The 15,107-nt window shown below is 42.4% G+C and overlaps 1 protein-coding gene across 1 annotated transcript in view; it reads left to right on the top strand.

The window, feature by feature from the left end:
- LOC120529938 (dynein heavy chain 5, axonemal-like) overlaps positions 1-15,107 on the top strand; it is a 331,615-nt gene that overhangs the window by 84,576 nt on the left and 231,932 nt on the right. Inside the window, exons 20-24 of the mRNA XM_039754147.1 lie at positions 2,497-2,584; positions 2,666-2,786; positions 5,728-5,897; positions 9,633-9,725; positions 14,519-14,722. Coding sequence (XP_039610081.1) covers positions 2,497-2,584; positions 2,666-2,786; positions 5,728-5,897; positions 9,633-9,725; positions 14,519-14,722 — 676 coding nt within the window. The remainder of the gene's footprint in view (positions 1-2,496; positions 2,585-2,665; positions 2,787-5,727; positions 5,898-9,632; positions 9,726-14,518; positions 14,723-15,107) is intronic.

Here is a 15,107-nt window from a genome sequence, read left to right as displayed (position 1 = left end):
CTGCTGGGCACACCCACACACCAAGTACACATTAGGGACAATTTTAGGATTGCCAGTGCAGCTAACCTGCATGTCTTTGGACTGTGGGAGGAAACCCATGCAGACACGGGGAGAACATGCAAACTCCACGCAGGGAGGACCCAGGAAGCAAATCTGGGTCTCCTAACTGCGAGGCAGCAGCACTACCTACTGTGCCACCGTGCTGCCCATATTACATTACATTATAATATATTATATTATATTATCCATCCATCCATTATCCAACCCGCTATATCCCAACTACAGGGTCACGTGAGTCTGCTGGAGCCAATCCCAGCCAACACAGGACACAAGGCAGGAAACAAACCCCGGGGCAGGGTGCCAGCCTACCGCAGGACACACACACACACACACACACACACACACACACACCAAGGACAATTTAGAATCGAACCCGGGTCTCCTAACTGCAAGGCAGCAGCGCTACCACCGTGCCGCCCAAACCATATACAAAAATATATATTTTAGGCAATAAATAAATGTAAAATTTATATGGGGTGCAAATAGTGCCCCCTATTGAAAATTTTAAAAAATTGCTCCACAAATGATTTTAAAATTATTTTTCAAATCACTATTAAAGGAGCTACATTTCCACTGTTAATACATGGATAAACACCCATAACCAACACACTATAATTTTCATTAAAGTTATAAAGAATAACTCAATAAATAATTAAAGTAAGGGACAAAGAAGGGTTAACTATTTACGTTTAGGCATTAAGCCCTGTGATTTTAAGGTTAGGGGTATGGGGAGGGGTAGAACAATCCTAATCTAAACACAAGGGTTACTATTTAAGATTAGGCATGGAAACCCTGTGACTTTAGGGTTACGGGTATAAAAATGGGTAAAACAATCTATATACCCTAATTGTCCTCTCAGGAGGATCTTAACATCAGGGCCTAGTTAAATCTTGCATCCTGGTGCAATTATTAACATCAGGGCCCTACCCCACTGACCCTAAGGTTAAGGGTAAGGGGAGGTGTAGGACAATAATAAATACATTAAACAATCATAAAATATACATCTCTAAATATACTTCAACACCGCATCCATCCAAAATCCGAGTAATGCCGCAACAGACTCAGAGGTAAGAGATTCTTCCTGGCCAGACTGTCTCTGAATTTGAAAGGATGGATTGCAGATTATATTAGGTAATGTTGGGACAAATTGATTGAAGGCTATAATATTTTGCATTCATTTATTGTTCTTTTTTGTATGATATGGTGGGGTTTGAGTTAAGAAGATCCTTGCATGAGGAAAAACCTTATGCACAGCGATCATCAGTTCTGAAACCATATTAGCGCAGTCCAAAATACCTAGCGAAAAAATTATTTGTCTCACCCTATTCTGAACTGGCATCTCTGCAAATTTAGTCAAAAGTTGAGCAATCTGAATCTCTCTAATCACCTCAACCTGTATATTATGTTGTTTTGTTGGGGAAAAGAGATAAAAATGACAATCCGCTACCAATATTCTAGATTTTAAAAAGCTAGGTTGCCAATTCGCTATTGTATTACATTTATTCAGATGTAATAGTTGAGGGATATCAGATCTGGCCTGATGAGACTTTTTGTCTTTATTACCCAAGCCACTCATCACTTCATCCCCTTCAGAATTATTAACAATAGCTTTTGTCATATTGGCTTTTGTTGTATCTGAATCTGTGGAAGAAACAGAAACAGTTATTTTTTGTGACCTGTTTAGTATTAGTAGCCACAGTTAAGGGTAGGTTTAGGGTTAGGGGGTTAGGGTTAGGATATCATGGTAACTATCTGGTATATCTGCTTTCATATTGTAAATGGGTATTTCACCAGATCTGAATCGAATTCAATAGCTTCAGGATGTGGTAGAATGTGGGATTCGTAGCGTGATGGAATCGTATTAACCTGAACCAGGATATCAAATCAATGTTTCCGACATCTTGTAAAGTCCATGCCCTGAGAACTGAGGTTGTTTTGAGAGCAAAAGAGAGTCCCACCCAGGATTAGTACAGTGTTCCTAGTAATTTCCTCAGTGAGTGTAATAAAATGGCCACTGAGTGTGTGTTTGTATGGACACCCTGTCATACAGCACTCTCTGTATCTTCACAGGGAAGTACCTGTATACTCCAAAATGGGACTTTAGGAAACTATCACCCTATTTGTTATTTATAAGTCAGCCATGTCTGCTACATCAAAACGTTTAATAGATATATCACTGTCCGTGTTTGATTATCAAATGACCATTTTCTAGTCATGTTTGATTATCGAAGGACCATAGGCTCCCGATGTTTGATTATCAAATAACCATTTTCTACTCAGGAACATTGCCTACTCATGTTTGATTAACAAATGACCATAAGCTACTAACATCTGATTATCAAATGATGATTTTCTACTCATATTTAATTATCAAAGGACCGCAGGCTACCAATGTTTTTTTAATCAACTGACCATAGGCTTTTCACTTCATTACAGACAAAGCCAACAAGTGGAAAGATCCATGTACGAGCTGATAAATGATCTGAAAACCAAGATGAGGCCAACAGACCGGGACAGCCTGCAGGTAAAGGACAAAGCGAATAGTGAATGAAGATGACCGTGTCTTGCTTCCCCGTTTGACACTGTTACTTAACCCCTTCAGGAGTCGTATCAATGCCTGCACCCTGATAGCAAGCTGAAAACCCGTTGTCAGGAGTGTCTTCCCTGCTACTTCTACAACATGATGGGGCAAATTTGCCAGAAGAACACAGATTCGTTGGTGAAGTGTGAGTAGCCACCTCTTACTCTTCTTTTGAACACTTTCTTAGAGTTGGCTGTGTGCTGCAGGGAATGGTTTCAGTTGTATCAGCTTGACTGGGTGGAGTTTGCAAGTTCTCCATGTGTTTTCGTGCACGTTTTTATACAGGTAGCACATTTTCTTCTCGTACACCTAACAGATTTGCTTATTGGGTTGACTTGCCCAAAAAGGAGAAGCATCTTCTTCTTCTTCTTTCGGCTGCTCCCGTTAGGGGTTGCCACAGCGGATCATCTTCTTCCATATCTTTTTGTCCTCTTCATCTTGTTCTGTTACACCCATCACCTGCATGTCCTCTCTCAGCACATCCATAAACCTTCTCTTAAGCCTTCCTCTTCTCCTCTTCCTTGGCAGCTCTATCCTTAGTACCCTTCTCTCAATATACCCAGCATCTCAACTCTGCACATGTCCAAACCAGCGCAATCTCGCCTCTCTGACTTTTGAGTGTTGAACTGACCCTCTAATGTCCTCATTTGTAATTCTATCCATCCTCATCACACCAAATGCAAATCTTAGCATCTTTAATTCTGCCACCTCCAGCTGTGTCTCCTGCTTTCTGGTCAGTGCCACCGTCTCCAACCCTTATAACATAGCTGGTCTCACTACCATTCTGTAGACCTTCCCTTTCACTCTTGCTGATACCCGTCTGTCACAAATCATTCCTGACACTCTTTTCCAGTCACTCCACCCTGCCTGCACTCTCTTCTTCACTTCTCTTCCACAATCCCCGTTACTCTGTACTGTTGATCCCAAGCATATAAAATCATTCACCTTCACCAGCTCTATTCTCTGCACGCTCACCACTCCACTGACCTCCCTCTCATTCACACACATGTATTCTGTCTTGGTGGTCCTACTGACCTTCATTCCTCTCCTCTCATATCTCCAACTCTCCATGCTCTCCTCAACCTGCTCCCTACTATGCCTACGGATCACAAGGTCATCAGCAAACATCATAGTCCAAAAAGAAGAAGAAACTGTTAAATTAAGTAAGATAAAGTAGATGTCATATATTCAAAACAAATGATGAAGAAAAGCAATGCAATTGGAAAGCAATTTAAATAAAATAATAACAAAAAAACTACAAATTTGGATTATTTTAAGCAGCTCTTAGTGGTACTCATAAGAAATGTAAGGATTTGCTTTATGAGGTTGAAGTATGTCCATCTATCCATTATCCAACCCGCTATATCCTAACTTCAGGGTCACGGGGGTCTGCTGGAGCCAATCCGAGCCAACACAGGGAAAAAAACCCATGCAGGGTGCCAGACCACCGCAGGGCATGCACACACACACCAAGTACACACTAGGGATAATTTAGGATCGCCAGTGCACCTAACCTCCATGTCTTTGGACTGTGGGAGGAAACCCACACAGACACGGGAAGAACATGCAAACTCCACATTGGGAGGACCCAGGAAGTGAACCCGGGTCTCCTAACTGCAAGGCAGCAGTGCTACCACTGTGCCACCGTGCCGCCCATTGAAGTATGTCTCTCTATTATAAAAAGAAATCCTGGGATGAAACTTTCTTGGAGATAATTTAAACTCCCTTGAAAGATAATTTCAGGTTCCGTGAGACAAAAGTACTAAAATTCGAAAATTTAAAAATTTGTGTGTACTTGCCTGAACGATATAAGACGTCCACAGTAATAGTTGGGGAGCCAACCAGGCAACCCCATTTAATTTCAGGAAAACCTTAACCTTAATCTTTAGGCTTGATAAAGACAAAATGGTCCAAATTCAGCCTTCACAAAATGTTAGCATCAGACAACTTAGGTTATCTAGGTCAGAATGAGATGATTATGCTTGGGCACACCTCCATTAGATTAGATTAGATTATTTATATCATCCCGACACATTGGAACCTTGAAAATTCGGTCACACGTCCTTCCTGGGGTTCATCTCGAAACTGCATGTGGGAGTAGAAGGACAGTTAACAACAGGACCTCCTCTTTCTTCAAGGTGTTATTGATTCCCTTAAGGTGCTCTTTGACAGAAAATCTGCTGCATAGCACTCTGGACCTCAGACTGGGCTGAAGGTTCAACTTCTAACAGGACTAAAAGCAAAGACAACAACCCAATATTGGCTTAGGATCAACTCTGGGAAAGTCCTTGACCTGTCAAGCCAGAACTTTTACTTGAAACCAGTCGAAAATCTCTAGGGGGAACGTGAAAATAAGCTCTCCACCGATGGTCTCCATCCAACCTGAGAGGATCAGCAGAGGAGAATGGCAGAAAATCCCCAAATCCTTTCGTGTGGAATTTGTTATGTCAGACCCAAGAAGGCTTTTGGCTGGAATGGTTGCCAAAAGGATTTCAAAAACAGGTTGCCAAGTGTGTGATCAGACAGAGTTGATGCGTATGATGTCAAAGTGTGCAAATTGATGGCATTCAGTATATGGCAACTACAATATTATAATAATCAGCAACATATTTTATTTTTTTCCACTATAAAATCCATCCATTTTCCAACCCACTGAATCCGAACACAGGGTCACGGGTGTCTGCTGGAGCCAATCCCAGCCAACACAGGGCACAAGGCAGGAATCCAATCCTGGGCAGGGTGCCAACCCACCGCAGGACACACACTAAGCACACACTAGGGCCAATTTAGAATTGCCAAACCACCTAACCTGCATGTCTTTGGATTGTGGGAGGAAACCGGAGTGCCCGGAGGAAACCCATGCAGACACGGGGAGAACATGCAAGCTTCACGCAGGGAGGACCCAGGAAGCGAACCCGGGTCTCCTAGCTGCGGGGCAGCAGCGCTACCATTGCGCCACCGTGTCGCCCCCAGTTTTCCTTTATACTCATACTGATGGTCGCAAAAAAGGAAAAGGCATTACATAAACAAGCGTGACATTCATGTTTGTGTTACTCAAGTAACTTCTCCCGTTTTGTATTTTTCAGCTACTAAGCGCTCCTTGGATGCTTTGAAGCGGCGTCTGCACGTCGTTTCTTCTAAATACCAGCCATCTGCGCAGTTTGCTAAAATCCCAAGTCAGCCGCCAGTCTTCAAGGCTTCTATTGAGCTGGTGATTCCAAATGTTGTGATGAAGCCAAGTTTGGATGAAATTCAGGTAAGAAATAAGAGTGAGCTTCAATTTGATGAGGCCTGTGCAGCCTGTTTGTCATTTTGAGGAAGATGGGGAAACGCAAGTTTGTGAATATCATTAACGTAATTTAAAAAACATTTTGGGGAAATTGACTACATTATATTTATGCATATGAAACTGAAACAGCTTGGAAACTGTGGCAGATCAGAGAATGTTGTCTAGGCTTTGGTCTGTTATTGAAGATGCTAATCACCCACTTTATAGTGTTGTGGTTGGACAGAGGAGCGTTTTCAGCAGTAGACCGACTAGCATCAAGTGCTCCACTGAACGCCACAGAAAATCCTTCCTCCCCACGGCCATCAGACTCTAGAACTCCTTTTCCGGTCACTCACCCATACTTTACGCTATTACCCTCTTTCTTTATTGGATAACCAGGTACATTTTTTCAAGTACTTGAAATGTGCAACATACTATCTGTTCTTGTGCAATAAATTGTCTTCTCTTCACATGAGAATAACCTTATTTGTTCTCAGAATGTGCAATATTAATAGTAACCCCAATGTTATAAAAGTCTGGTCTTGATGCTGACAATCTTAACTATTTCCCACTTACCTTTCCTGTCAAATGTTTTTGAGTGTGTTGTAGCCTCCCAACTCACCAATTACTTAACCACTAATAACTTGATGGAACCCTTTCAATCTGGTGTCAGGGTGCAGCACAGCTGTGAAACTGCTCTACTACGGGTAACAAATGAATTGCTTATGGCAGCAGACTCTGGACAAACCAGCATATTAATTCTGTTAGACCTCAGTGCAGCATTTGACACTCGGTCAGACATGACATTCTACTCTCCAGAATGGAGAACATGCTGGGTATCTCTGGCACTGCCCTCCAGTAGTTCAGGTCCTATCTGACTGATAGGCAAGAGTTTGTTAGCCTTGGCAACAGCAGATCCAGCTAAGCGCCTGTCACACAAGCAGCTCCTCAGGGCTCTGTTCTCGGCCCTCTTCTCTTCTGTATTTATATGCTTCCCCTTGGCCATATTATTTGTAGCTATGGACTGGGCTATCATTTTTATGCAGATGATACTCAACTCTACTTCAATGTTAAAAGTGAAACTTCATCAGGGCTTTCTCAGCTCACAATCTGCCTTAGTGTAATTAAAACCTGGATGGAGCAGAATTCTTTAAAATTAAATTGCAACAAAACTGAACCCCTGCAAATTGGGACTAAAATGCAACTTAATAAAATGAGCTCCTTCCCAGTCCATCTTGGTGGTGATCTCATCAGACCTGCCTCTACTGCAAAGAATCTCGGTGCCATTTTTGATTCCTCCCTCTCTTATTCCGCCCACGTAAATCACATTAAGAAACATTCTTACTTTCACCTCCGTAACGTATTACGTGTTCGCTCCTTCCTCTCCTTTTCTAACGCCGAGAAACTTGTCCCTGCTTTTATCACATCCCACATCGATTATTGTAACTCGCTGCTGGAAGGTGCCCCTTCTAATCTTATATCACAGCTCAAGATTATTCAAAAGTCCTGATTCGAACCAGCAGCAGCAAGCACATCACACCCATCCTGTTCCATCTTCACTGGCTCCCTGTGTCTTACAGAATTGAATATAAAATTCTACTAATAACCTACAAAACCTTAAATAACCTCTCACCAAACTACATCAGTGACCTTCTCCATCACTATGTGCCTGCTCGCCCACTAAGGTCCTCTGATTCTGGCCATTTTGTTGTGCCCCACACTAATCTACACTCCATGGGTGACAGCAGGGCCTTCAGCTGTATAGCGAGTGCCCAGACACTGGAATGACCTCCCGAAATTAATCGGGTCAGCCGACTCCATGAATTTGTTTAAAAAACAACTCAAAACTCACCTGTTCAGGAAGGCTTTTAGCTCTACTTGACTTTATTACCCTTCTCTCAGTTTACCTCTCGGTCAAGATGCTCATGTAACCTGTATGTGTGTGTGCGAGACCATCAATTATGTTCTCTGTTAGTTTTTTATTTCTCTAAATTCACTGTCGTAATCTTCTTTACTTATTTATTTGGTTTGTACAATGCAATATACTGTATACCCTGCCGTTCTTTCTTATATTCTGTAAGTGCCTTGAGCATAGGAAAGGCGCTATATAAATAAAATGTATTATTAAGGTGCAACACTCTGCACTCTGTATTTATATTTACATGATTAATTTATACTTGCTCTTAGTGTAACATGTCCCTTGTCTGTTGTTAAGTTGTAACATAAGTAATTTCCTTCGGGATTAATAAAGTTTGCTGATTCTGATTATTCAGTCCATCAGTCCCGTTTGTTTCAGAGGCTGAGCTTTGTATGCCTTGACCTGCGATGTTGGGAATTTCCATTATGCAAATCTGCAATTCCTGTGAGTAAGAGGAAAACTATGTCATTGCTAAAGAATATCACATACTTATCACGACTTTAAATCAATCCGATCCACAATGAAATGCTGACCAGTGTTTTCAGAAATATACAGCTCCGCAGGGCATTTTCAAATGCCTCAGTTTCTGTGGATTGTAAACTCACGGTTAGTGTGGGCAAAAAGCAACAGCTGGGGGGCTGTCAAGAGGCAGGGCCTGTTAAAGCCCATTGCAGCACTCCTTGTGTGATTTTGGGCTATTCAAAAACAAATTGTATTGTATTGTATTAATGTCTGCATTTTTAAACAAAAACATAGTAGTGTGGATGTTGCCTAACATACACATGGCTTTCATGACATCACTTTGAATCTTCAGTATGCAACCTGGAACCCCGTTTCATTTCGTTGACATAAGGAACATACTGTACTTCATACAGTCATACTGTCAAACGTAATATGCAGTTATCTTTGACAAATATCTGTGTTATAAAAAATATCTAAGCAAGTCACCTAGGTATCATTTCTGAAGTTTGTGCACTTCAAGTAGCACTTCTTTCTCAATAAATTTCAAGTCACTACTCACCTCCTTAGTAGTCCCTGTTACTTTTGGGAGGTTTTTGACTTCTTCACACGTGTAAACCTCAGTAAAGTGCAAGTTTAAAGCATTTGCTCTTTTCTTGACTGTAAGTTTTAGTGCACCATTACCATTCCTAGTGTTCTTCACCTCCTTCTTGAATGTTTTATTACTTCTAAAATATTAAAAGAGTCTCTTTGAGTCGTCTTATACTTTTTCTCAATATTTCTCTCCAGCTGTCTTTTAGCCTTCCTAATATCCTTTTTTTACATTGGCTCTCAAAAGCTCTCATATGCCCTGTGCGTTCTGAACAGAGTTTCTTTTGAATTTTTCCAGGCCTATCAGAGTCTACAAAAATCATCTAGGGGTCATTTCTGGAGTTTGTGCACTTTGGGAATTTAATTCTGTGATTATTTTCCTGATTGGAGCCTTCGTTAAGAAATTGATTTTGATTTAACATGTTTTCAAATGTTGCCCTTACTTAGACTATGGGACGGCCATTTTGTGGATTCATTTGTCATGATGCAGGTCCTGGTTGCTAGGGGTGGGGCCTATAGGGTTATCACCTGGTTAAATGGATGGACATTTTGTTTCTGAGATTGGACCAAACCTAGCGACTTATTTGACATGCTATTTTAATTACTGGCTATTGGATCCAATCTATGCCTTTTTGGTTTATGATTTGGATCTGATGTGTTTCCTTCTCTGCCTCACTCTAATTTTCCAAACTGACTGCCCTATTAGCAGATAGTACAATCTTAACTTCATTTTGTTTCATTTTTTTGTTTTCTAGAACAACATCAACAAAGCAGTACAATCTATGCTGTTCATGGCAAAAAATATTCCATTGTGGACCTATGCACATTTACATCACAAACAACTTCAGGTAAGTCTGAAGTGTATAAAACAGCAGCCCCGTTGCCTCCCTGGGTTACGGCATTGCCACAGATTCCCACAGGGCATCTTGGGAAATGGAGTTTGTCGACTTAGTTCTATTTGGGTCCGTGGGTGCTGCCAGGGTTGGGGGTGTTGGGGCTAAGGGGACTGGTGAGCCCTACTTAGTTTGGCTTCCACCTCACCTGAAAGTGTTTCTGAGCCACAGTTTCGGGACAGCGGAAGTGCTTCCAGGTGTTACATAAAAGGACCTTCCTGCCATAACTTGAGCAGCCAGAGTCAGAAGGAGGAGGGTTGAAGCCTGGTGAGGAGCAGATGTAAGAAAGACAAACACACAGTCATCAAGTTTTGGGGTTTATGGCCCCATATACTGTAACAAAAATGGGTCAAATATTTTACAGAAATCATCAGACATTGAAGGGCGGGTAGATGGACATTTTAAGGTGTCGAACCGGAAATTAACAGCGTAGGATGCTGGGAAAAAGTGGTGGTGGATGGTTGGTTGACGTCATCAGATGGGGACCAGAGGGGAGAAAGGGACCCGGAAGTGTTGCGTTTTGAGGAGTTGTCTGGAGAGGATTATGGCAGCGGCGCTTCGTCTTTTCTACAGAAAGAGAGAGAGAGAGGATAGTACCTCGCCATTGTCCCCTGGCACGACTTGTCAAATTTTGTGTCGCTGCTCCCCATGCACTCATGCGTGACACAGAGAAGAAGGAGAAAGAAAGCAGAAGAAACAAGTATTCATGAGTGATGTTTTCGGCAGAGCTGGGTTTATTGTTGTGGTGTGTGAAACATTTGCTGTAAGAGTTTCACACCAAATAAAGCCCTGTCTTCAGTGCAACTTGTGTCTGAGCCGGTGTATTGGATGTTTGGGGAGCTGCAGTGCTCCTGCTGACCACAATATATACAACTAGCCATCCACCACAGCTCTGCCCCGCGTGGTGGTGAAACAGGGCACATTTTAAAAATCAGCACACAAACAGGTATCACTAGCTAAGCAGAGGCAAGGAACACTCCAAAACACAGAGGTTAGACCGACTTGAATGGAGGCTGGCACGTGAGTGAGGAGGACCCTGCCCGTCTCCCCACACCTGAAGTCACACTTCCCCCTCCACTCGGCCCACAGCCTCTGTCTTGGATTAGCGCAAATATATCTCTCCTGCAAGCGAACTATGATTCTTAGTGCAAAATCAACCGGAATGATTGATACGATAGATAGATAGATAGATAGATAGATAGATAGATACTTTATTAATCCCACAGGGAAATTCATGTACTCCAGCAGCAGCATACTGATAAAGAACAATATTAAATTAAAGAGTGATAACAATGCAGGTATAACAGACAATAACTTTGTATAATGTTAATGTTTACCAAGGGTGGAATTGAAGAGTTGAATAGTGTGGGGTCTCCTCAGTCTGTCAGTGGAGCAGGACGGTGACAGCAGTCTGTCGCTGGAGCTGCTCCTCTGTCTGGAGATGATCCTGTTCAGTGGATGCCGTGGATTCTCCATGATTGACAGGAGTCTGCTCAGCGCCCGTCGCTCTGCCACGGATGTCAAACTTTCCAGCTCCGTGCCTACAATAGAGCCTGCCTTCCTCACCAGTTTGTCCCTCTTCTTTATGCTGCCTCCCCAGCACACCACCGCGTAGAAGAGGGCGCTCATCACAACCGTCTGATAGAACATCTGCAGCATCTTATTGCAGATGTTGAAGGACGCCAGCCTTCTAAGGAAGTATAGTCGGCTCTGTCCTCTCTTGCACAGATCATCAGTATTGGCAGTCCAGTCCAGTTTATCATCCAGCTGCACTCCCAGGTATTTATAGGTCTGTACCCTCTGCACAGTCACCTCTGATGATCACAGGGTCCATGAGGGGCCTGGGCCTCCTAAAATCCACCACCAGCTCTTTGGTTTTTCTGGTGTTCAGTTGTAGGTGGTTTGAGTCGCACCATTTAACAAAGTCCTTGATTAGGTTCCTATACTCCTCCTCCTGCCCACTCCTGATGCAGTCCATGATAGCAGTGTCATCAGTGAACTTTTGCACGTGGCAGGACTCCGAGTTGTATTGGAAGTCCGATGTATGTTGGCTGAACAGGACCAGAGAAAGTCCAGTCCCCTGCGGCGCTCCTGTGCTGCTGACCACAATGTCAGACCTGCAGTTCCCGAGACGCACATACTGAGGTCTGTCTGTAAGATAGTCCACGATCCATGGCACCAGGTGTGAGTCTACTCCCATCTCTGTCAGCTTGTCCCTAAAGAGCCGAGGTTGGATGGTGTTGAAGGCACTAGAGAAGTCCAAAAACATAATTCTTACAGCACCACTGCCTCTTTCCAAGTGGGAGAGGGATCAGTGTAGCATATAGATGATGGCATCCTCCGCTCCCACCTTCTCCTGGTATGCGAACTGCAGAGGGTCGAGGGCGTGGTGGACCTGTGTCCTCAGGTGGTGAAGCAGCAGCCGCTCCATGGTCTTTATCACATGTGACATCAGAGCGACAGGACGAAGTCATTCAGTTCACTAGGACAATCTAAATCCGTTAAGTAGTTTTCTCATTCGGTAGCTAAGAGGAGGTAAGGTACACGCTCTGTGGCTGGCACATGACTAAGGAGGCCCCGGCCCCCCTCCACTCGGCTTGCTGCATCTCTTTCGGATTTGCACGAATAAATCGGTACCACAAGCGAACTATGATACTTAGTACGATGAGAGAAGTCGCAAAATCAACCGGAATGTTCAAGCAAATTATAGAAAAAAACTGATCTAAATCCGTGAAGTAGTTCTCTCGTGAAAAGTGGACAAACAAACAGACAGAAAGACATTGGATTTTATATATAGAGAGAAATAGTTACGTGTGAACTTCCTAATCATCCAACAGATGGACGCTTCACTAGTCGTTCCGAACATCAACTGGATGATGACATACATACAAGTTTGCAAGATTGTCTGCTTTATATGTAAGATATTCAAAAGTAAGAAACATTCAAACAGACCATGGAAGACAATAAGAGATAATCAGCTGCCCACACATATGAAACAAAGAAATCACAGAGACAAAGTCCCCTGAAACAAAACAATCCAGTTCTTAATTGGGTAATGGAAGAAGTGGAGTTGATGACGTTGGTAAAGCGGCATTAACATGTCTTAAACTGAAGTGGTGGTTATGGCTTGAAAAATGCAGGGCAGCCGGCACAATCCCCCGGAAAAGAAATCGCAATAATCTCACCGTGTGCATCGTGAGGTTGCAGCAATCTGTGGGATCGCTGTCCAAAATATGGAAAATGATTTGTGGCAAAAATTAAACGCATTCCAGCGTGTTAACTATGTATGCAAGCGGGCTATTTAATTCTGGTACGGTTTTATCATATATCAGCCAAATTGGTTGAATGTTTTTCACTATGGCATGAAATTTTACAAAAGTGTATTGCATTTCAATTCATGCTCATAGAGAGCGTGTAATATGTAAAGCAAACCAGGCGTATTGCGTTTCATTTAGTGGCAGCTCCGTGTGTATTGCATTTCGATTGTGCTTTCATTGTGCCAAAACTCAGTGTAATTAAATGACCAATCAGCGTCAGAAGGTGGGGCAAGGGGTGCCAACAGTTGGAGATCTGTGAGTGTCAAGATGGCTACTGGACTTTATCAAGTGATACGGTGTGCTCATGGACACTACAGATTACCAGCCATTTGACTGCTTCAAGCTGTTTTTTATCCTGAAAGTGCCTTTAAGCTCATGGGAGATGAGTCAAACAGGTACAGTATGTAATAAGTATGTGAATTGACATACAGTAGAGGCTCATGGAACATAAAACAGAGTGACATTTGTTATAGGTATTTTATGTTGATTTATGTATAAAACCATTGCTTTCTGTGCTTTTTGGAAAAATATTCAGCCCTGGGACAAAAGGAAAAAAAATAATTATCCCTAAAAATACTGTATTAATCCATCCATCCATCCATTATCCAACCCGCTATATCCTAACTACAGGGTCATGGGGGTCTGCCGGAGCTAATCCCTGCCAACACAGGGCACAAGGCAGGAAACAAACCCCGGGCAGGGCGCCAGCCCACTTCAACTTTATTAATCCCAGAGGAGAAATTCTCTTTTTTCGTATACCCCAAACTTACTCAAGAGTTTTAAGGGCAGAGCACAGGGTCAGCTATGTGTGCAGCACCCCTGAGCAATTGCAGGTTAAGGGCCTTGTTCAAGGGCCCAACGGAGTAGCATTCCTTCTGTCACTGCCAGGATTCGAACCGGCAGCCTTTGAGTTAGCAGCCAAATTTGCATGAAGATCTGGTGCTTGCTTTAAAAATGTCAACAAATCCCACAGGGTGTATTTACTTTTTCACTTTGAAAGTACCTATGGAATATATTCCCTGTTTTCCTTGTTATCATTCCCTGTACAGTAATTGCTTGTTTTATTAGCAAGGTATATGTGCTTTCCACTCTTCATGTGAGAAATATGCATGGACACCAAACCATTTACTGTTTTTATCACATGACCATTGTTATTTATTTGTGCCAGGCTCTGCTGTCATTATGCTAATTATCCAATTCATTGCTCCCAGTATAGAACTGGTTTTCTTACTTGAGTCCTCAGATTAACAAGTTTAAGAACCCCAGCCCTAAGGTGTTGAATTAAACTCCACTCTGCAAATAAATACAAGCAAAAAAGGCAAGCAGTCAATTGAAGAGAAGCACATTTATTGACGCATCTATATAACGAGCAAACTGCGTTTGTTTCTTCTTATCTAATCATGCTTTATGCATGTCAATTTTTTTTTGAAGATTGAACAAAATGCAGCAAGAGAACTTGGAGATGACAGCAAAATGACCAAGCAGATAGTTCAGAAAACTCTTGACAAACAGCTGCGTGAGCACAAAGACATCAGCAAACTTGTTTTTCAGCTCAACTCTATCGTCGCGGCCCTCAAACCTGACGCCGTCAATGTGTTGAACACCTTCTCACGCTTCTCTCATTTGTGGGCCCAGGTTTGTTTTTTTTTTTTTTAGGTTTAATTTCACATGAAGGATTTAATTGGTTGGGGGATGCTGGGAGTTGAGGGTGAGGAACATCTACCCGATTATTCATTTATAAGTTTACTAGCTGTGCTACTGGTCTAAAATGGTTTGAAGTATTTTGAATCAATATAGACCTCAGTGTTAACATTTGCAGTGCACCCTCTAATGGAATGTATTTAGTCATGCAGGCAGTAAAAATATATACTGGATTTGTCATTCCAACAGATGGTGCATCACCAATATTTTTAGTAATAAAATGCATTACTACAAACATTTGTGATGCACCATCTGTGCATACATCTGTGATGCACAACATCAGTGATAACCTCTATCTATCTATCTATCTATCTATCTA

The sequence above is a fragment of the Polypterus senegalus genome, chromosome 5, assembly GCF_016835505.1.
Source record: "Polypterus senegalus isolate Bchr_013 chromosome 5, ASM1683550v1, whole genome shotgun sequence".
In the NCBI taxonomy this organism is placed as follows: Eukaryota; Metazoa; Chordata; class Cladistia; order Polypteriformes; family Polypteridae; genus Polypterus; species Polypterus senegalus.
This window is presented reverse-complemented; position numbering and strand designations above follow the sequence as displayed.